Consider the following 24123-nt stretch of genomic DNA (forward strand, 5'->3'; position numbering starts at 1 on the left):
GGACATGTGCCTTGACCAGTAATCGAACCTCGATCCCCTGAATCATAGGTCAGTGCTCATCCGCTGAGCAGCTCCGGCCGGGCCACTCATTTGTTTTTGTTTTTTTCATGTGTCATGTGGATTCGTTCCTAGAGTGTTTTAGTCTTTTTTTCTTTTTCTTTTTCTTTTTTTTTTTTACTAAAAGCTGGATTCTCTTTTTATTTTTGGGTCATAATTGCTGATTTCAGCCCCATTTTTCCAACCTAGGCTTTTTAAATCCTGCTTCCTTCACTCTTTGTGAAGGAGGATAACTGACTTTACCGGCTCCTTTTACATACATTTAGCTCATTAATTCTTCACAGCAACCCTAAAGATAGGAACCATTGTCCCCATTTTACAGATGAGGAAATTCGGGGCCCAGTACATTATGTAGCAAGGCCAAGATTACAGAGCTGTTCTCCCTTCCTTTGAGCTTCATAGCAGCTGCAGGCTTGGTAAACGTGCCCTAACTGTCTCCGTCCAGATCCTGGCTAACAGCGTGGTAAGGCCAGGCCTGGCCCGCCTCCAATGCCCTCCAGGCTGGGGGCAACAGTAATCAACATCCTCTGGGGACAGTTTCCAGTTTAGTAATCCACCTTGTCAAATCCGATACCCTGTTTACTGACATTATTATTGTTTTTGAAAACGCTTTTACATATAAAACCATCAAACACATTCTTAAAAGTTTAGCTATTTTAAACATTTGTGAGTGGTTCTGCTATAATATGTAGCACACCCAGACAAAAATAAACTTCTTTAAGATCCAATTCTCTGTGTGGGACCGTTTATTTGGTTTGTCCACCAGAGACTTGACTTTAAAAGCCAAATCGGGCCCAGTGAGTCCTGGCTCCCTACCTAATGGTATCAAGAGGGCTTTTCAACTCTGAATTTTCTCTGATGAACAAAGAAGCTATTGAGAACCACTAAGCCTCAGGCTCTGTAATGAGAAGTAGGTAAAGCCTTTCTACACAGTATGTCCTGCTCTATTAGCGATATTAGCTTCTGTTTTCCCCCATCAGGTAGGTAGTGCTAATCTTTAACCACAGTGTCCAGGAAAGTCTCTGAATCCTTCTGCCAGCTCCTGGGTACTCACCCCTGGGTGTCTCTTATGTTCCCATTGGCAGTGTGAGGTCGTCCACCACTTACTTTAGGGCCCTTACTACAAATTTTAAAAAAGTTCTAGTCTTATGCATTTGTGCAAATATATTCTTCAGAACAACTTTTCATCAGCTATTATCCCAGCCAGTATCCTCTGCTGAAGTCCAAGGCTTGTTCCCTTTGTCACATCTGCATGACAGGGTGGTGCTCTCTGTCTCACCTGAGGCCCCTGGGTCTTCATTCTTACTGCCACTCACTCATTAACCTCTCAAATATTTAAATATTTATTAATCATCTCCATGTGTTGACCACTATTAGACATAGTATTGTTATTTTCAAAAGCATTTACGAATCCTGCTACCAGGCGCCTAACCCTACAGTGAGAGGTGTACCTTACTGACATAATTATACAAATACAGCATCTAGTTATTCCGTGTCTTAGAATCCACGAAAGAAAGATACACTGTTACGAGAGTTTAAGATGGAAGGATTGCACGGGCTCTGGGGTGGACAGGGCTGGTGTTTGGAAGGGGAACACCCTTCTGAGAAGTAACGTGCTTTAGGCAAGGGGCTGGGCCAGCCTCAGGGCAAAGCTTGCCCACAGGCCCCATGGCAGGCGGGAGTGTGGCAAGTTCAGGAACCTGCACACAGGCCAGTGTGGTCCAGGGTAGGACCAGTATGAGGCTGGTAAGGTGGACGTGTACCTTAGGCCAACTGCTGCCTGATGCCTGCCTTAGGTTTCTCAGGGTTTTTGTTATTAAGTGCAGATGCTACTTGAGGTGTCTGGGAGGTGATGCCACCTGCTCACAGGGTTGGTGTGAGCTCCTGCGCTGCAGCACGAAGTGGGCAGGTGGCCAGGTGCCTCCCAGGTCTGGAGGTGCCATGGGAATCCTCATTGGCTCACTGGTTCATTAGCAGACATCATCAAGAACCTCACCCAGGGCCGACCTGACACTTTCTCTGTCAGCGCAGCGGCCACAGTGCGGGGACAACAAGGTGCCCTGCACAGTTTACTCCTGTGATTGATGTCCTTGACGCCTTACAACAAGCATCAACATGTTCATTTGCATAACTCACTCATGTAGTAGGTGTCAGGGTGACGAAATCTATGTCTTGTCATAAATATCAAAGATTTGGTGCATCCAAACCCATAAAGTTTTCATTTCAGTAGAAAGGAGAGGGTAGGGGGACACCAAGGCACAGCCTGAGGGAGTGAGAACAGCAGGACTGAAGGGCTGACTCTGTTCTGCGGGGGGGGGGGGGGGGGGGGGATAGTGAGTAAAGGCAGGAACAGTGCTCCGAAGAGATGCAGGCACAGTGAGTGAGCAATGAGCTGTGAGTGGTTGTCTAGTAAAGGGAAACCAGGAGATGTGGGAAATGTAGCAGTGGCAGAGTAAGGGTGGCCGCCCTGCTGTTATTCAGCCTCATTCGGGACAGGCCAGCCTGGAGAAAACACATCTGGGGATCAAGAACATAGCCCAAGACCCTTGAGACTTCCCCCTCTCTTCCTTGCTGTGGCATGGGCCGACTGAGAAGCTGGGTGACAAGCATGGAGAAGCTCAAAGTGTGTGCGGGGGGGGGGGGGGGGTCTGTGTGTGTGTGTTTGGGGGGGTGCTGAATAGTCAAAGCTCTTCACTCAGAAGGCTTCTCAAGCTGTAATTCCCTGCTCACAGGGGCCCCTCTGGCTTACTGGGGAAACGGCCTCCTCTGTGGGGAGTGCAGTGGAGCTGAGGGACTGTAGCTGAGCAAAACAAGGGTTCTACTCAGTGTCATAATGGGCCTGCTGGGTGGTAGGGCAGGGATGGGGGAGCTGGGCGCTGCCCTGCTTACCAGTAGCAGCGTGATGTGAGAATCTCTGTGGTTTCCTGGAATTCAGAATAGCCAATAACAGCTGAGAGTTGTGTACTTTTTAGAAAGTAGGAATATTTTTACTCTCTAGACTGTGATCATTTACATTGGGAACCATTGGACATTTATGCCTGATCTTTGTCTGGTTTCTGTGCCCCAAGCTATTAATCTCAGATACTGAGCATCCTTGAACCCATATCATGAAAAGCCTTACAGCTTTTGAAAATGGAATTCCTAGCACACGTAGGATACAGATCGCGAGAAATGAGCCTTGACAACCTCTTGGTCTGGCTCTCTTTTGGAACCAGAAGCAATTGGCACAGTTTTGAAAACCTGCCAGTAGGGGGCGTTTACAGCGAACCTGAAATCTCTCTGAGTTGGCCATTTCCTGTACTGGTGCTAACAGCCATTTGAAGGAAAGCCCTGTTCAAAGGAAAACGTGCCAAATTCCCTCATATTCTGCATTCTGCAATTTGGTACTTGAATAGAAAGTTCCTTGTAGAGACTGTTTTGAAAACCTTTCACTCATGCTACCAAAAAAGCAATTTCCTCCTGCATCCAATTCCTGAGTACAGTAGCTGGTGCAGATATATCTCCCCCTGTCTTTCCAAATTCATCATTATTTGTTAGGGGCTTTGCACCTTAAATCATGGCCTTTCATTTTTCACAGATCAGGCAGAATAGTGATGCCTTCTGTGTAGAGAGTGAGAGCGAGAGAGCGAGAGCGAGAGAGAGAGCGAGAGAGGAGGAAACACTGCGATTCCTCACTTCACCAGGTATTTGCTGCATGCAGGAAGCTGATAGAATGGAGCCATGATCTCGCTGGAGTTAAAGGGCTCCTTGCACGTGCAGACACTGGGATGGAGCATGACTACTCTGTGCTCCCTTCTGAACTCAGATGCAAGAATTTTGTGCATATCAAGTCCCATTGATCTGGCCTCAGTGGTTTTGAATTTATGGTAATTTAGAGGGGGCTTTGGCTGATGCATTTCCAGTATCTATAGGAGGGGAAAAATGTTTCCTGGGCAAATGATGAATATGTAGGAAATTATAGGGAAAATACTAACCCATTCATGCTGCCTTTACAGCATGCTAGACCAAATAAACATTATTAATCAGAGACAATTCCTCACTGTTTGTTAAAGTAGGTCCTGGCAGACTCTCTATTCATCAGTGTTCTGTAAGCCATTACTCCGTGTTATTGTACAGGCTGATAAAAAATAAATCTCTGTTTTGCTAAAAGAATCCAGAATTTCAAATTTCCATTAAATGAGACATTTCACCATCCCATTAGTCCTAACTAAAAGGCTTTACTATATTTTCTATTTGTTAAAATGTTGAAATGACAGAATCTTTGCTTATTGGACATAATACCAACTTCCAGATAGTAATTCTGTCATCTGTCTTGAAAAGAAAATCAGAATTTCCAACCCAAGAAGTACACTGCCGTTCACATCAGGTCATTTCTAAGTATACTCTTGACCTTTATATTTGTAGGCAGCACTATTGTCAGTGTGAGCTGTGTAGGTAAGTTTTACCAAAAAGACAGAACTGTGACCTGTGGCTGCTGTTTAGGAGATCTTGTGACTGTTTGCAATATGGCTCTAAAGACAATTAACTGACTACTGTAATAAATACTTAGGGTGGGTGCTACTAAAATAGAGTGGTCAGAAAAGGACTCTGGGAAGAGCTGAGCATGGAATTTGGGGAGCGGAGAAACACACAGGTTTCGGTGCTTGGCTACTCCACTCCCGGCATGTGTCTGGCGCTGAGGTGGGAGAAGTTTTAGTTGACCAGATAATTGAGAAGATGCCAAAGTAGGTGACTGGAGCACATGGGCCAGTGGCATGTGATGAGGGTAGTCAGGGAATTTCTTGGTAAGATGGCATTGTTAGATGACAAGATAAAATATAGCTAGGAGAAATTAAAGAGATACAACCAGGATGAAAGCAATATGAACATGTCTGTGCATCAGAAAAAGAAGTGAAATGCAAAGCAGGGACAGAGCTGAAGCCGCTGGCTGCCCAGCTCCGGGATAAAGCAGGAGAATGGCTGGTGACCTGGACCCTGTTAAGTAGGTTACATGATACGTACTCTTTGAAGGTGGAAACGGAATCAGGCTCAGTGCCTAAAACTAGGGCTGTTGATAAGCGAGAGAGAGCACCCTTACTTGTGGCAGAGGCTGATAAAAGTGAGTGCTGACCAATGCGTGGAATGATGGCTTATATAAAACTTGCATGGAGGTGTAGGACCCCAAACTTAGGGTCCTGACCAGGACCTGAGCCAGATCACCTGCTGGCTCAGTGACTGGATTTGCATTTTCCTACACTGAGGGTGGGATCCCTGAGTCATCAGTTAAGATTCTATACAAGATGGGGACCCAGGTACTTGTAGAGACAGGGAAAGAGAAGAGACAGTGAGAGAAAACGTTCCACTGAAAAGGAACTAGCTTCAATGTGCTGAAGAAAATCATTGTCGAGAAAGAATTCTGTCTGTAGCTAAACTTCGCTGAGTGAGAATGGAATAAAGTTAGTTTTAAGAAGTACTAAGAAGCTTGCTGGAAGAATTGCTTGTAATAAACAATGTGTGTTACAAGATGAAAAGTAATCTCCCATATGCTTCATTTCTTATGACAAAGACTAAGTTACTCAAGTCCTGGCCTGCAGATAATTTTGATCGACTCACTCTGTTTCCTCGTTAGCCTGGTAACCCTCAAAAGGAAAAACAAATGAAATATCAAAATTCCATGCTTACTGAGAAGTGAAGAGGGGTAGAAATTCATTCTCTTGACTCTTTCCCCGAGGATCAGGATCTTGACTCTTGCCCCATTGGTTATCATTAACAAGTCAGCTTTTGGAGTCTACACTGGGTAAAGAATTAGGCATATTAATTTTCCAATTCTGATTACAAAGAAAGTTCCTGTCTGCTAACAGCTTTTAGCCATAAAAAAAGATTTCGAGTTAGAGACAGACCAGTTTTGCACTGAGTAATGTGACTTAGAACATTTATTTAACTTCTATGAGCTGCAGGTTCTCATGTAAAATGGGAATAATAATATTTACCTCACATTGTTTTAAAGATTAAACCCAAGTGACACTTATATAACATCACCCAGCACTTAGAATAGTGCTTGGCTAATTGTAGGTGCTCAATAAATATTCCTGGGAGAGAGGGAGGGAGGGAAGGAGGGAGTGGGGAGGGTTGTAAAGCTGCTATGCACATTGCCCTCTTTCATCCATATTTGAGAGCAAGCCAAGAACAATGACATAAACAGAATTCCATAGAGCATCCTTTTGGGAAGAAATTTACATATAACACTAATACACACACACGCGCACACGTGTTTAAGATTAGAAAGTTTAAAAAATATGCTTCTGTGTCATTGGGCCTGACAGTGAAAACTGATCAGAAAGCATGAGGAGAGCTGATGATGGAGGGAGGGTGTGGCTCAGAAAAGGAGGCAGGCGGTAATTGTGGAGAGAGAAATGAGAGGGAAGAGAAGGGTGCGGACAGGCAGTGATGGAGGGAAGGGGGAGGGCTCAGGCTGTCCTGCAGAAGCTGCTCAGTGTCACTTCTTTGGTGGCTTGCAAGCACGTGTGACCTCTGGGTGTCAGAAGCAGCCTGGCTGGAGGCTAAAAAAGACCAGCATTTCTGTTTCATTAATTGAATTTCTACAGAGCAAATTCCCTCTGATGCTCGTAGGAGCCATGCTCATGTTCTGTTTCCCTCCCTCTCTGCCTCCCTCTCCCCCTCTCCATTTCTTCCCTAAAAGACAGATAAACTCATTAACTATAGAAAATGATAATCTGTCTGGCAGAGCCCTGCTCCACAGTCCTACTCAGGAAAAACAGACAGCCAGCACATAACCCTTGGTTACCAACAGAGACTCAGTGTCACAGTACCCTGAGTTTGGGGCTCCTGCTGTTTCCATATGCTGTTTCAAGGTGTCACAGAGCTAGCATTAATACATGTTGCAAGTAATACTTTGGTGCCGGGAGGGATTTGGAAAGCCTCTTGCTGGGCTTGCGGGTCTCTTTGCCTAGCTGACATCATGGGTTCTCTTTTTCTCAACTGATTTCATTCCCCACAAACTGCTCAAAGCAGTTTAATAAAGACATCCCTGTGGATGGGGAAGAGCATGGCTGGTTTGAGGAAAGGATGAGTTCTTAGATGCTGGGGAGGAATTGCTTGTGTGATAGGGACATAGCTTCTTAATGGCACAGCTTACTAAGGACACTGAGCCTGGTCCATCAGCTCCTGCAGCTTCCTTCTCTCTTCCCACCTCTCAGGCTTCATTTCTTATGACAAAGACCAGATTCACATCCACGATTCCAGAAAGGGTTTATTTGTGTGAAGCAAAAAAATCAGTATATCGTAGTGGAAGCTAACAGGTCTGATGGTTAGATGGAACAGAGAGCCATCCAAGTCTTGGATTCAAATTCAGCCCTGCAACTAAGTTTCAAATTTGGGTTGATCCATAAAGATGCTCAGCTGTCTTTCCCAAAATAAGCCCTGTCAGTGCAAGCAATTCAAGTCACCGAGTGCAGTCGTCTTTCATTATGGCTTGTCTGTGGCAGTTCGTGCTTCAGACATTTGGCTGCCAATCTGCCTGAAGTGACTTTCTTAAATTATGTGCTTGTGGCTCTGTCTCCCTTTTTTGAAAGCACTCACACGTATTGGGTGCTGGCCGAGTTTGGAACTAGGTGTGAAAGGCATAAATCGCACTCAAGTCCTGGGCCCTGCCCTTGAAGAGGTTTGCTGACCCTGACTCTGGCGACCTTCACTGGCTTGGACCTAACACTTGTGTGGATAAGGGGTAAGGGCTGGTTCTGTCTTGTGTTGCCCACTTGTCACCAGAGTTGACTCCGCAAATTCTGAAGGATAGGGTAGTATGCCCTTCCTTCGTCACTGCAAATCAGTATTATCTGTATAACCCTCATTCCATACTCAGGACATTCTAGACTTTGTATCAGTTCCTTGAATACTTCACGTTGTTTGTGCCCGAGGACCTTTGCACCTGCTGTTCCTTCTGCCCAGAATGTTCTTCCTCAGTCTAATTTTGACTCATCTATCAGCCCCCAATTAAATGTCTCTTCTGGGACATTTCTATGCTGAAGTTTAGAGTAGGTCCCCCTGCTATAGACCCGCATCGACCCGTATAGAAGCCTACCCGGTATGCACCAGACTTGTTAGTACTTTTCCATGTCTGGCCCTCCTACAGCGATGTAAGCTTCATAGGGACAGGAACCATTGTTTGCCCTATGTCCCACTTTGTCTCTATAGTGTCTGGCACATAATAGGTGCTCAGTAAATGTTGAATGTATATGTAGATGAATAAGTGAGTGGGTAGATGGGTGGGTGGATGGATGGATGGATGGACGGACGGATGGACGGACAGACAAACGAACAAACAAACAAATTAGCAGGTAAATGGATTCTCCTCATATGTCTCCCCCAAGGGTGAATGTCCAGCAAAGATGGGGATTTTTCTTTGGTTAAACTATATAAGGAACTTCGCTTTCCAGCTAGAAAGCTTGAACCCCTGAGCAGGGAAATTTGTTAACCCATAGACGATACTGCACCAGCAATATTTTGAGAGCAGCTAAGAAAAGTCAGCTATCAGTGCTGGATGGAGTTGGAAAATGGTGGAAACAGATAAAATGGAGAGCTTATGAAGTTTTCTTTACGTTAGACCTCACTTGGCTGGTGTCAGTATATGGTTTGAAGGAAACTTACAGAACACAGGCCATACAGTTCTACTCAAATGTTAATAAAAATAATATTCTGTGGCCAACATAGAGAATTTGGGGTCACTCCCTGCTTGTATTACCCCAGTGACTAGTTCCCTCTCCATCAAATGCAGTAATAAATATTGACCTCAGCTTTTTCATTGGTGTATACTATTTTTACTGGAATTCTTGCCTGCCCATATCTAGCCATGTTGCAAACTGCTAATAATTCCAGTTCTATGCTAGATTGCACTGGGTTCTAGTTCCATTCCTGCTTTGCGAATTTGGTTGAAAGGCCCTCATTCCCTCTGTGCAGCAGCTTTCCATTTATAAGCGAGTGGTGATGGGGACATTTGCCTCATTAGGGAGCTGCCTATGAAAATCTCTCTAAAAGAAGCTATATTTTAACAGGCATTCAGTTTCCAAAAGATGGCACAAGATCATGCCACATGACATAGAGCAAGTAAGTGGACCTAGAGCAGCTTTTCTAGGCTATGATATCATCTTTAAATCAAAGGAGTTGAAATAGTTGATCTGTGATCCCTTCTGCTCCAAACAGTCTATTATTCATTTTAACAACTGCAAACAAAGCACCTCCCACCCCTTTACTTTAACAGGCATGTACCAAACTGTCATCTGGCCATCTTAATGGTGCAAAAGATTGGTGGAAGGAGAGGAATGCAGACAACAGAACTCATAGTATTAAATCTTTTCAAATGCAGACAACAGAGCTCATAGTATTAAATCTTTTCAAATACCGACCACTTAGAAAGTAGAAGAAGCACCTAAAGGGTGCCATAGACACCCTTTCAAACTCTCACTGTTCACTGTGGTAGTCTGGTCAGGTGGTTTCAAGCCCTCCCAGACATCCTGCATTTGTTTCCCAGGACTGTGCAATATAAAGGACATTTTAGAGCGAGGCTGAGGGTGTGACTAGCACATTACTTACTTTTACTGTACCATGCTTGGTTGTCAACTCCCACACACCCGAACCTCAACCCACCATGGTTTTCTAAAGCTTGGAAAGTACTCATGCCCCAAATATTTTTCTTTGCTACTGATGCAAATTCATCACTTAGTTACACTGTTTTGAATTTTATCCATTATAAATTCTTTTGAATTAATTAGAATTTCACTTTCAACATGCAAACACCTTTATAAAATTATCAACCACTCACAACTGGAATTTAATCTCATACTTTCTTCTAACACCTTGATGAGAGTGTGCTTTTTTGAAAGGACGCTTGGGCATTTTGATTGGACAAAGCAGAATCTTTGGGCGGGGGTGCATTGGGGAGCAGCATTTGTGAGGCACCTCTGAGAAAACCATTGGTGAGTCCTTCAGCCTGGATGAAAGGAAATAGGACAGATGAAAAGAGAATGAAGACAAATGGTACTTACTTAAAAATGTTGATGTGAACTGGTCTAGCACTAGGACTGGGTTTGATGAATTGGTCGTGGAAGAGATTGCCCCCACAGGAACTTGGGAGTCTAATAGTAAGAGGAGCTGCATGTAAACAAAGGCCACGTCGAGCTTCAGAGAGAGACCTTTTCCCCAGCAGCATAAATGAGCCCTTTCTAGCAGGAATAGCTGTAATTTGTAGGTGTTAAAAATATACTTCCAACTGTAAAAATACTGAAATATCCAGCACATAGCAAGGTGACCGTTCTGCCCTGTGACGTGTGATACCTTGAAAAGTAACAGAAATGGAATAAGGCATCGTAAAGATACTGCTCTAATGAGCACAATTCTGTTTGCCGGCCCTTTTTCCTGCTGGCAAATTATATTACTTTATCAACTTGGTAGAACATCAATAATGTCTTCAGGGAATGATTTGTGAGAGCTGAGTTACTCTATGACAGGATTTTTGAAGACAATGTAATTTGGCACTTCTCAATTTTCTTTGATTTTGCTCTGAGAAAATGGAAGACTGTGATAAATATTTTCCACAAATGGAGTCTAAAATGGAAACACAGCTGGTAGCAACAGTGGTCTTTTATTTGGATGCTGGAGTCCAGGTTTTCTATGTGAAACAACCATGGTAGAGATTCATTGGTTTCACATTTTTGTAACACTTCAGTGTAGTGATGAATCTGGTGTCACCTGTAGGCTTCTGGTAGCATGTTTATACCCAGCAGAAGCAGAGTAGTGTATTAGGGGCTATTGAAATTAGAATGATTGGAAATATTTTAGTTGCACTATAAGAAGTTAACAAAGTACACAGAAGTAATCTAAGGCAAAACTATTAGATTGGTGCAGTTTAGTGAGGCAGTAAGGTAGACTGAGAAGAGAATAGTTTGAGGAAACAGTTGCTGGGTTCTGAACTCAGCTGTCCCGTTTACTGGCTGGGCTACCTTGGGCAAATTACATAGCCTCTTAGGACCTTGGGGACTACATTCATACATCTATATAATCAAGTTAATAAGCCACACTCATAATTAGTTATCAGTGAAATAGTGGGTGTGAAATTTCTTTGTTGTGCATAAGGAGTTGTTAGTGTAACCTTTGTTGCCTTGATGCCCTGCCTGACTTTCGTAGTATTTACACTCTTAATGCTCTGTCACCACCATTAGCCCCACTACAACCAATCTAAACCCAATGCTTGTTTTACAGAGCTTTGTTGTCTGTAATAAAGTGAGCCCTTGCAGCCTCTGCCTTGGTCCCTTAGAACAGATGCTCTGTTTTGTAATATTTTAAAACCATTGCATGAATGTTTTGTCTTGTGTCTAGTGGGATTATTGGGCCTTGAGGAAAACATTCATACATATGTATATACTGTAGTGTGTCCCGAGCTCCAGGAACGATCCTGCATCTATGTCAGGAGTAGTAGTCCCTAAGAGTAGAGGTGGGGGCAGAAGAGGCCAATCTGTACACTGTTGTTGAATCTAATACAAGAAATCCTTGTTGAATCCAATTGAAGGAATATCCGGTCTGAAACAGCCCTACATTGTCACTCTCTGCTCCACTACCACACCCTACTCTATTCTGTTACATGTGGAAGAGGTCATGTATGTCTCGAGTCCCTCCTACACTCAGGACATCATGGCAAACACAGATGGGATGTCTGAATCAAAATCTCTTATCAGTGAGGTGGTAAAAGAAACCCACAGGGCCTGTGTGAAAGATGCAGTGAGGAGCTCTGCACCTGACATTCGAGGGCTTTCAGTTAAATGGAGGGTGTGGTAGTGTCTGGATGGGAGCCACAGATGCCGCTTCCATTCATTTACCTAAAAAATATATACAGAGAGCCCCTTTTGGTCCAAGGCTGTCCTGGGGCTCCAGGGAGAGCTTGGAGGGTAAGATTAGCACTGATCTCCCCCCGCCTCCCAAATACAAGTGTGGAGTTGGGATTTGCCTCTGCTCTAGTGTTCATTAGAGAGGCATTCTGGTACAGTCACTTTGTTCCACATGCAAAGGCATTCCGGGGAGCAGAGATTGATCACGTGCCTGCTCCCCTCAGGACTACTCATTTCCTCCTGAGCTCATTAGCAGTCACAGGCAGTGCAGGGTACAAAGGAGGGAGCCACTGACCTGTTTGCCCTTTGGTTTCTTCCAGGATCTTCTTCCCGGGAAGCCACCCCGTCAGAGGTGTGCAGGTAATGAAAGTTGGCAAATTGCAGTTACATCAAGGCATGTTCCCCCAGGCGATGAAGAACCTGAGGCTGGTGAGTGTGCAGGTCCCACGTGGCTCTGCCTGGATATTCTTTTCTGGCTGTGACTAGGCCTTGTGGTTTTTAGCAGCTCTATATAAGTGCATCCCTGCAGTGTTGTGTAGTCGAGAGAGCACTCAGATTTACTAGTTTTGTGACTTGAGGCAAGTCTTCTAATCCCTTGGAACATAATTTTCTTATTTAAAAAATGGGAATAATACCTGCCCCATGGAGTTAATTTGAGAAGTATATGAGGTTGGAAGAGTGTGTTTTGACAAGCCCCAAGTATTCTGGTCCTCTAAATAGTTATTAGTTTATAGAAACCCTCATTCTCATTATTCCCAACTACCTGGTCCTTTTAGCACTGTTTGTATTTTGGGGTTATACAGTAGCTCCCGTTTTGAACAGTTAGGCCATATCACCACTCCGTAGCAGTTCACTTGGGCATGTTCTGATTCACCAAGGTGAGTGGAATTTTTCAAGGGACCCTACTTACATACACTTTGCATCTCCTGGTGCCACCTAACGGGCACACATGCCCCAGATGCAGAAAGTTCCATCGAAGCTGTACTTGAATGAATGGATTTTTTTAATGAATAGAGGACTTTTAAATCCCCACCTTGGCCCTGTTTTTTCAGTTGTATATAGTTAGTGGGCCAGATCTTCTCAGGACCTTTGGACCATTTGCTAGCAGAGGCATAGCCTGAACACATCCATCTCTTCACAAGCTCGTATGACCTGAGTCTAGAAGCAGAGTGGTTTTGTTCTGCAGAAAGGCCCCCTTCCTGAGCTTTCTTGGGGCTCAGGTAACCCGGAATGGAGAAAGGGAAGGTAGATTCTTTGCCCTTTGAAACTAATATTCTCTTTAGACTGACAGCCCTAGATATTCTTTCTTGTCTTAGAAACTCTGGAAATAATGGGATGAAACAGCTTGAATAAGGGTTTCAAAGGCTGAGTTTGGAACAGAAATCAGAAAAGCTTCAGAATCAGACATTTGTTACAATTAGGCCCCAGCTTCCCAGGAGAGGAATCCACTTAGCCCAGCTCTGATCTGGTTTAGGCCTTCGTCTCCACCGGGCTCAGCTGAAATCCTTGTGATTGCTGCCACAGGACTGTCCTGGGGTCCCTCACAGTGCTTTCCCCCTGCTTTCTCCTGTCTCTAATCTACTTTCCCTTCTTTCCATTTATTTCTTGGAGAATTTTGTTAGCCACCGATTTGACTTCTTGGACCTCAAGGGCAAACATTCTCATCAGGGCTGTCTTGTCAGTGAGCCCGTTTCTTTTCTGTGAGCTTTGCACGCTTCTGACTCCCTCAACTCTGGGCCAGGTTAGTGGCTGTGTCAGTTGTGTTTTGTTAGCTGAAGTCAGGTTGGAAAAAGTCAGACTTATTTCCCTTCAATACTCGTCTGTCCATTTCTTACATTACACTGTGATTCTTTTTCCATTTTCCTTGCATTTTGTTGAAGCATTGTACATTTGAGGATCTTTTTTATCTTTCCTGGGCCTGAACAGGGAGCACAGGCCAAGGTCCTGGACATCGTACCTTGTTCTGCAGTTAGTAGCTAATCCAGTGCATGCAGGGAGCTCTCAGAGCATAGCCGTGCCGGGCACCCTGGTAGCCCAGCCTGCACCCTGGTTCCAGCCCCTCCGATGGCTGGCTTAGAGCATGCAGCGTTGCGGTTCACGTTCTTAATCTGCTACAGTGATTCTCAATCCCTGTGGTCATGTTCTTGTTTAGGAATCTGATGAGAGCCACTGACTTACCAGAGAAAAATGTGCAGACACACACTTGGTATATTGGGTAAGAGAAGGGGGTTTGGGGACCACCTGAGGCCTCCCCAGGGACTCCCTAAGTGCCCACAGCCTCTAGGTTACAAACTTGCCTCTCAGTGTGTGACATCACACATTAGGGGCCAGATGGGAGGGGAAAGGGAAGACGAGAGGTAGGCAGATGAGGTGCCACGTCGTCAATGTGCCTTCAAAGAGTCATTCACAAGTTCCCAGCTCTGATACTGATGAACGTTCCCTCCTGACTTCCAAATAGAGAACATTAGTTTCAAGCGTATGTTTCTGAACTAAAAAAAAGGAGCCAATAAGTAGAGAATGGTCAATAAAATGAAAGCACAGTGATTAAGTCATTTTAAAAGAAACAAGCAGAAATTTACCTACCAGGAAATGTAAGCCCAGCAGTAACTGGGAGCCAAGTGGGGAACCTGGACAGATACTTTGACCTGGCAGAAACACGGTGTCATTCCCAGCCCCCTGCTGGGGCAGTGGCAGTGGCAGTGGCAGCGGAAGCCAGCTGAAACGGAGGGTCTCGGTAAAATTCGGAACTCAGAATGTCAGGCTGCAGCTGAAAAATCACTCCTCATACAATGAACCAGGAAGATCTCAATTTTAATGAAAAAAAAATCAATACACGCCAACTCCAAGATAACAGAGACGTTAGAATGGTCTGACAAGGATTTGAAGGCAGCCATCATAAAGATGTTTCGATGAGCAAGTACAAGCATCCTCAAAACAGATGAAAAATTAAAAAGTCTCAACAAAGAAACAGAAGATACAAAAATGTTCATGGATGGGTGAATGGATGAATATGGAATATATATATATATGTTCTATGGAATGTTATTCAGCCTTAAAAAGGAAAGAAATTCTGATACATGGATACATGCTACAACATGGGCGAACACATGCTAAGTGAAGTAAGCCACACATGAAAGGACAAGTGGAGAATGATTCCCCTTCCGTGATGTCCTGAGTCAAGAACATAGACATAGAAAGTAGAAGAGGTACCAGGGCCGGAGGGACGGGTAAGAGGAGATGCTGTTTAGCGAGTACAGTTTCGTTTGAGATGGTGCAAAAGTTCTGGAAGTGGGTAGTGTGTGTTTTATTGCAATAAAACATTTTAATAAAAGGAATAATGGTAGAACTCCCAGTTTGCCAGAGTTGGCAAAAGACATACACTGCAGATGCATGAAGCTGAGTGAGTCCCAAGCAAGAAAAATCCAAAGGATCACACTGAAAGGCATCATCACCAACTTCTGAACACGAAAGACAAAGAAAATGTCTTAAAAGCAGCAAGAGAAAATATCTTGCCTGTAGACAAAAAATGCTTTATGTTACAGTGGTTTCCTGTTGGAAGCCATGGAGGCCAGACAAGATTACATGTGTTTTAAGGAATGAAAGAAAAGAACTATTAACCCAAAAACTGACATTAAGCAAAAATACCCTTCAGGACTGAAGGGAAAGTCAGAACATTGTCAGATGAAGGAAAGCTAAGAGGACCTGTAACCAGCAGACCTTCTCTAAAATGATGGCCAAAATAGTTCTCTGAACAGAAAGGAAATGATAAGAGGAGGGATCTGGGAACATCAGGAAGAAGGAAAGAACGTGTGCGAAAGCATGGGTGAGTGAAATAGGCTTTCCTTCTCTGGAGTTTTCTAGACTGTGTTTAATAGACAAAGCAAAAAGTACAACACTCCCTGCTGTGGTTTTAAATGGTGGAAATATTTAGGACGATTGTATTCCAAACAGGGGAGGGTAGAAGATGTACAGGGAAGTAAGGTTTCTTGAACTGGTAAAATGACACCAGTAGAGTGTGATAAGTTATGTGTATACGATGTAAGACCTAGAGCAGCCACTAAAAAAAGCTGTACAAAGGAATACTCAAAAGCACTGTAGGGTGGAATTCTAAAACCATTTAGCCCCTAGGAAATGCAAGGAAAAGAAAACAAAATAAACAGAAAACAAAAATACATGGCAAACTTAAACCCTAATTTGTTAATAACTACATTAATTACTAAGTGGCCTGTATAAAAAAGTAAATGGTCCAATATGCCAACTGAAAGAGATTAGTAGAATGGATTTTTTTTAAATGACATATGCAGTTTATAAGGAAGTCACTTTAGCCCTGGCCAGTGTGGCTTGGTGGTTAAAGCATCAGCCCTCACACCTAAGGGCCTCTGGTTCGATTTTTGGTCAAGGGCACGTACCTGGGCTGCAGGTTCTATCCCCAGCCCAAGTCAGGGTGGATGCAGGAGGCAATCAGTCCATTGATGTGTGTGTGTCTTTCTCTCTCTCTCTCTCTCTCTCACTCACTCACTCACTCTCTTTCTCTCTTCCTCTCTTCTTCCCTCCCTTCCACTTTCTCTATAAAAATCAATGGAAAAAAATATCCCTCGGTAGGGCTAACAAAAAAAAGAAAGTCACTTTAATATTAATGACATAGGCAGGTTGAAAGTGAAAGGATGGAAAAAGATATGAAAAATGCAATCAAAAGAAAGCTGGAGTAGCTGTATTATTAATGTCAGATAAAGTAGATTCAGAGCAAAGAAAATTTTACTAGAGACAGAGAGGGACATTATGTAATGAAAAAAAGGTCAATCTACCGAGAAGACACAGCAGTCTTAAATGTGTGTGCACCAAACAGTTGCAAAATGTAGGAGGAAAAACCCTCATAGAATTGAAAGGAGAATTAGACAATGGACTAGTGGGTACAGCTATAGCTGGGACATCAGCACCCCTCTGTCAGCAATGGACAGAACAACTAGACAGAACCCCAGCAGGAATAGAGGAGAATTAACACCCTCAACCAACAGGACCTGTCATTTATAAAACACTCCATCCAACAGTGGCAGCATGCACATTCTTTTCAAGTCCCCACACAACATAGACCAAGACAAACAATATACTCTGGGTCATAAAACAAGTCTCCATAAGTGTAAAAGGATTCAAGTCACACAAAGTAAGTTTTCTGACCACAGTCCAATTTAATTAGAAATCAATAACAATATTTGGAATAAAACAAAATGGACACCTCTAGCTCTGTGTCTGGGACTTGGTTGGCCCCTAGAATTTATCGAGTCCAATCCCTTATTCAGTTGAGGGAACTGAGTGAGTCTCAGGGAGGAGATGTGACCTCTTCAGGGCCCTTCAGGGTCTCAGTAAATATTTATTGGGTGTATTGATGAGTTAAACTTAGCAGCACAGCAGCAACTCTTTTACTGGAGTAGCCACTCCCACCGGAAGAAGGTACAGGCCTGAGCGCACCAGGTCTATAACCCCTTCTGAGGTCCCCTGGGCTGCTCTGGTCCCCTCCAACCTCTGGACACCCCAGCATCTTACATTTCTCTTTGTCACATGCGGTCCTGATATAACTGTCTCCTGGCTGTCCCAGAGCTCTTCCTGGTAAGGCCAAGTCTTGTGCGTTGTAGCTGCTTAGAGATATTGAGTGAATAAGGCACTTTGCCTCCAGGGAGGGCAGGTCCTTCCTGCGGATCCTACAGGGCTTCAAGGTGTAGAGCAGAGCGGAGTCAGCAGGGGTGCTGCTCCGCTCAGAGGGGCCACCAAAGGCTCTGGAATGTTCTGCTACCCATTGTAACCGGCTTGTGGCTCTGGAGCTGAGTAATGTGTTTTGGGTCCTGCTTCTCGCGGTTCCTTTTTTCGATGCCCCAGCCCCCCTCCCCCTCTGCTTCTCCACCCCACCTTCATCCTGAGCTGGGCAGAATCAGAAAACTCGCTTGCCTTTTTCCCCTTCTTGTGATCTGATTCCAGAGGGTCTTATCATGTATTTATTTCTTTTCCCGCTGACTTTATATCCACATTTAAATCATGCTTGAGGAAGTCATTTATTGGATTCCCTCAGGCTCATGGTAGAGAGCATATGAGATCCTTGATAAGCTTAATATATTTGTATTAAAAATTAATAAGAAAGCTATATTGTTTGCAACTTTAAATCATACTTTGATTTAATTCATTTTACTTAATATGCAACCATAATTCTAAAATGACTTTTTTAAAGAAAAAGATGCGATGAGATTGAAATAAGTTCTGGGACTCTCCCTGTATTCCTGAGTGCGCCCTGCCTGTCACGCAGCAGCAATCAGTGCTGCCATTTCCCTAGTGACATTTGGAGCCAGTACATGGGAGCAGCGGTCCCCTCGAGGCCTCGATGAGTACTCTGTGGACAATTATGTGCAGGCTCTTTTTAAATGCTACCATTAAAAAAATAAAATTTAAACGGAAGAGATAAGCTTTTCCCAGCACAAGCTGGCTCCAGTTTTGTATTTTCTTAATCTGTTTTATATACTGCTGCAGGAAATTAAACCAAAATTACCCTCTCTGATATGCGCATGTGCAGTTGTTGGGCAGGGCCGAGAGAAGGGAGACAGAGCCACGGGAATAGTGCTCTGGCTTGTCAGAGATTTGTTGTAAATCTATTTTGGGGGGAAGATAAGCCCTCCTCATGATTTCCCGCTGGGGTGAAGATCGGTGGCCTTTATGGAGAGCAGCCTGGGCCTGCGGCCACATAGGGCTCTCTTCTCTTGCCCCAAGCCCAGGTGACATCCAGGCCAAAGACCGGATGTCCTCCATCAGGTCTGGGTTCCAGCTCACTGTATACTCACATAGCCTCACACACTCAGGAGACAGTCCCTGACATTCTGTACATTACTAAATCCTACCTCTTTCTCTCCCTTCTCCCCTTTTCTCTTCTACCCTACCCATCACTCGGAGAAAATAACAGTGTTTATTGGTTAATCAAATCAGCATTCAGTTTTACCTTCCAGTCAAGTGGTGGGGATTTTTCGTTGGTCCTCTGCCCTCTGTACTGTTTCCTCCCTGCTCTAGCCACCCCGTGGGTGAGATCTTCTAGTCTTAGTATCTCAAGTCCTACATATTCAGGGGCTGCCTCCTGCCCCATCTTTGCTTCTGCTGCCATGTTCACCACAAAGAACAGAAGGCGGAACACCAGCAGCATCTTCAGCAGGAGGACTCAGTGGCCCTCAGGGTGTCTCAGAAGTCACATCCAGGAGGCCCTCCGGCCCCTCCCCTTGGTCATTGCAGACTGTTTGGAGGTGGAGGCTGCCACCCAGTGCAGTTTTGAAGTAGACACTGGGCTGAGTCCTGAGAGCTGGCTGCTCACCTTGGGTCCACCTCTCAGGACAAACATGGGAACGTTGGACCAGATGGTCAGCATGGCCCTTCTGTAAGGAGGAGGGGCCCAGAGGTGTGGAAGCGAGGCCTGGGAGGGCCCACCACTTCCCCTTCCCCTTCCCAGCTGTGGCCCTACAGTTCCAGAACGGCTGCGGGACTGGAGGCTCCTGCTGACCTCAGGCCCTGGCCTGCAGTCGGATGAGTAGGTCTGCTCCTTTGATGACGGGACCCTGGGTCAGCCACAGTTACCCTTCGCCCTTGGAAGAGACTGAAACTTATGACTGGAAGGAAGATAGGAGCCTATAATGTTTGAAAACATGCAGATCAGCCTTACTTTGTCAGAGCGAATGAAGAGGACTGTCATTAGCCTCTGAGGCAACTGGCCAAGAAGCCCAGATCTTTCTCCAGGTGAGAAATGTGTGGAAGCATAACCAGGAGGGCAAACAGAAGCTGGTGTGGGGTGCTCCTGAGAAAAAAGGCCAGGCCCTCCCAGTGGGGCATTCGTGAGGGGCGGGAGGGAGGTGAGCCCTTGAAGGTCAGGCCTGGCCTTTCTCCAGACCACCTGCAGGGGCAGAGTGGACGGTTCTTGCTCTTTCTGCAAAGAGCTTTGCAGGCAGTGCTTGTGGCCTATCTCTCTTTCTTGGCCAGATCACAAGTCCAACTGGCTCTCTGTTGAGTAGGAGGGAGAATATCTAAGATGGCTTTCAAGTGAGAGAATTTCTCATGAAGGGATTTCTCTGACCGCTCTTTACAGTCGGTCTCTGCCTCGGACCTTATCTGTCCAGGTGATGGAGGACCTGGCAGTGCTCTAGCAGAGGGGGCAGGGGAAGAATAGCACAGAAGACATTTGCCCCCTGAGTGGCATCACACATATGTTTGTATCTTTAGCCCAGAGGGATCTCACAGAGCTTGGCTCCCTGCAGAGTGGAGGTTGCTCCCAACTCCTCCTCTCCATGTCCAAACACCCCCACCTGGAATGTGCTCACAGATACTGTGTACCCACAGGGCAGGCACACTCAAGCAACAAACAAACCAGTCCCCACCACCTGGAATCTCAGTGCCAGCGCCCTTCTTGGTTTCCCAGCTGGGATGTCAGGGGATGATGGGCCCAATGGTCACTGTAGGGTTACAGCCAGATTCTGTGACTAGAGCTCTTTCCAGGTGAGGGGACCAGGGCCTGAGGTGGCGGGCTCTTCTCTCCCCCTCCTGCCTTAGCTAAATCTAGATCCCCTCTGCCTGCCTGTTTTTCTTTATTCCAACCCTAAGGGAACATTTTTAAAAGGCAAAAAAAGAAGCCAGGAGCACAGACTGAAAGTACTCAGCCTGAGCACCTTACTTCTCCAGGCTTCCTGTTCCTCCTGAGTAGAAAGAAGGTGTCTGAGCACATGACTGCCAGGTGCTTCCCAGCCTGAAAGTCTCCCTGGCTTTAATGTCCGTACTCAGAGTACTACCTCTAGGATACGTCTTCACAGATACTGAGCACAGGCAAAAAGTCCTATGCTGGCAGATCTCCATTAATCATATCATGGCAAAAATGGGAAGTCATCTAAATTTCCAAGAGTAGCTGAGTGAGTGATAGTCTGTAAACATGATGGAATTAATGGTGCACAGCCATTAAAATGGTAATTATGCTGGCTATAAATTAACACTGAATAATAAATAGTTGCTATTATTTGTTGAGAGCTTACTGTATCAGTTGTTCTCAGCCCTGAGGGCACTTTAGAATCCCCAGAACCTAGTTCTCCCCCCAGAGAGCAGGTTTGGAGGATCATGGGTGGGGTCTGGGCATTGGAGTCTCTGTTGAAGCCCCCGGGGCGATGCTACCATACAGCCAAGGCTGAGGCCACAGTGCTGTGTACCAGCTACTTTCTGGGGGCATAATAGCCACCAGGGTGACTTCTTTACGTGTCTCCTGAAGGCACATTCCCCTGGAATACAATGGCTCTGGTGCCCCTCCCTTCCCCTTAGCCCCCCATTTGGGCAGTATAGGACAATACTAGTTTTCTTTAGCTCCAGTTTATTTATTGCAAAAATAGTTTTGAGGGCATTTTGGTTCTTTATTGCTTTATAACAAGCATCCCAAAACTTAGCAGAGGATACCACCACCATGTATGCTCACATATTGGTTGGGTCAGGAACTTGAGCAGATCATAATAGGAATAACTTGCCTCTCTTCCATGATGCCTGGGGTTGCAGCTGGGCAGACTGGAATCTGGCTGTTTTCTGACTGGTGGCTGGAATCACCTAGAGGCTTCTCTTTGCACATCTCTGGTTTCTGGGCTAGGCTGACTTGACAGATGGGCTCAGATAGTACTATCAGCCAGAGCACCTCCACATGGCCAGTCCACATGGCTTGGGCTTCCTCACAGCATGGAGGCTCCTGGTCCCAAGCAGAGGCCGCTTGGCCTTGACCTAGCCTTGGAATTAATCAGCATTACTTCCATTGTGCTCTACCATTGAAGTGGTTACAAGCCCACCCAGATTTCAGAAATATTTTGCAGGTAGAATTGACAGGATTTGGTGATGGACTGAACAGACAGTAAAGGAAGGAATTGTTGAAATACTAGTCTGTGTGTCATATGACGTAAAAAGAATACAGAAAGTGATACGTCATTATCACAATGCATATAGGCAAAGATTCAATGCAGCATGCAAAAATTAACATTTATTTTAAGGTGGTATGAACATTGTATTTCATCCTTACTCTAAATTACTTAATCATTTCATTAACTCCTCTTGAACCTCTACAGCTGCTCATGAAACCTAACCTGTGCACTGACCATCCCTGAAGATCGTTGTTGGATAGCAGGCCCCAGCCTGACTCCATTAGCGAGTTTGCCTTTGAAAGACCACGTTAAAAAATCACCCTGGCCACTTCCTTTCCTGGCTGGAGAAGCACAGCGCTGCGTACCGTCGGCCTGCGGGGTTCTCCAGGCCCCGGCATCCTGGGCCTGAAATGAGGAGTGGGCAGGGCCCGCCTGCTTTGGGACCTAATCTTCTTTCTTTTCCCTTTAGGCTTTTGATATCATGAGAGTGACGCACGGCAGAGAGCACAAACTGATTGAAGACCTGATTCTACTCTTGGAAGAATGTGATGCCAACATACGAGCATCCTGAGGGAGCCCAGTCAGGTGTCAGGACGGCGCATCCTGAGTGAGCGCCTTACTGAGGTCACACACTCTGCTTCGTCTGCTGCGTGACCCTCCCCCATTGGAAACGCACTTCTTCGAGTGTGTACGTAAATAAGGCAGACATTTGGTTTGCAGACCACAAAAATCATTAGTTGTAGAGGAGCACGATTATAATAAATGCAAGAAATTTGGTTGAAAACACCATCTGGTAATTGTTTCCTTGGCTTACTCATTAGTAATTGTTCCCTTTAAGATCTCAACATTAATGATAGAAAACCATGTTAAAAGCATGACAGAATAAGTATTAACATTCTCGTTGGATATATGTATGGGTAATTGAATAAAAATCAATGTTTTCACATTTGCTTCCCTTTAGGCTCTGTCCATTTGGGCAAGAAGTTGAATTTTTAGATGTTATCTTTACTATTTGTGTTAAATGATGTCTGTGTCCATTATTTGTTTCCAAATACGTCTCCAACACAAGATGTTTCACCCTGAATCCCAGAAATAACAAAGTCATTTCAGTTATTAGAAAGGATAAAGGAAGTCTTAATGGAAAAGAAAAAATGTTTTCCCGCTGTCTCTTCGCCCTGTTGTAACTCTCTCTCAGCACTTTACCAGCCTTTGTGTACGCCATGCTTATTTTTCTTGGATTTTTTCTCTAATCCCTAGGCCTGTGGTGTGACCATGTGATATGCTTCGCACGAAGCTCCATTATCCTGCAGGAGGCAGGGGTCTAGCATTCCAGCTCGAAGCGGTCTCACTTTCTTTCCTTTTCCCCCTCTCTCATTCCTTAATTCCATGGCCTGCTTTTCCTGCAGACAAATGCAGACAAATGCAGAAAATATCTTCTCCTCTGCCAAAAAAAAAAAAAAGGGTAAATTCTTTTCTGGCTCAGCGATCATGTGAGCAGTTTGGTGCCTCTGCTCAGATGAGACTGGTAGTAACAAGCCCTTGGATTCCTGCAGCGGAAAGATTGTTACAGAGCCTCCGCCATCCACACCGTATTTTACACACAAGAAAAGGAGATTGAGGGTCCGATGGCAGAATCCAGAGCGGCTACTCCTGGTCCCTCTCTAGGAGCCCTCCCACCCTCACAGGGGTCTTGGCTAGTCCTCCAGCCACCGTGACTGCAGGATGACAGACACATGGGCGTCTGGTCAGCCCTGAGGAACAAGCCTCGTTTTGCAGCCAAGAAAGCTGACGATGGGAAGCAGCAGTCTCCTTGCTGGCAATCATTGTGATCTTTCAGGCAGACGGTATCTCTAGTACCCCCAGCAGACCAGCAAGGTAGGTGTTTTGAAGCTCATTTTATAAGTAAGGAAACTGAGGCCTAGAGTCAGTGCCCTGGGATTCCTCTGATTTACTAAGTGACCTTGCCAAAGTGGCTTAATCCCAGTCATGTTGAGAGACCATTTCTACCCAATTCTACAAATATATATGAATGGTTACTGTGTTTTTAGGACAAAGGGAATCGAAGGCTCCATAAAACATGACCCTTGTCCTCAAAGTGCACACTGTGGGGTAGAATGTTTGTATCAGTTAGTTTTTAATGTGTAACTAATGCCTCCAAAATAACATGAATGAATTTCATTCATGATTTGGTATGTCAGCAGTTTGGACTGAAGAGTTCTTGTTTGGCTCAGGCTCTACATGGCCACACCTTTGCAAAGTCCCTTCGCAAGAGCATGGCCATGTGGGGAGGAGAGATA

At 45.0% G+C, this 24123-nt stretch overlaps 1 protein-coding gene across 1 annotated transcript in view; it reads left to right on the top strand.

Moving 5' to 3' along the window:
• SMYD3 (SET and MYND domain containing 3) overlaps positions 1-23272 on the top strand; it is a 356940-nt gene extending 333668 nt beyond the window's left edge. Inside the window, exons 11-12 of the mRNA XM_081124212.1 lie at positions 12251-12359; positions 22296-23272. Coding sequence (XP_080980338.1) covers positions 12251-12359; positions 22296-22397 — 211 coding nt within the window. The 3' untranslated portion in view covers positions 22398-23272. The remainder of the gene's footprint in view (positions 1-12250; positions 12360-22295) is intronic.
• The last annotated feature ends 851 nt before the right edge of the window (positions 23273-24123 follow it).

Source organism: Miniopterus schreibersii (genome assembly GCF_964146895.1).
Source record: "Miniopterus schreibersii genome assembly, chromosome: 21".
NCBI lineage: Eukaryota > Metazoa > Chordata > Mammalia > Chiroptera > Miniopteridae > Miniopterus > Miniopterus schreibersii.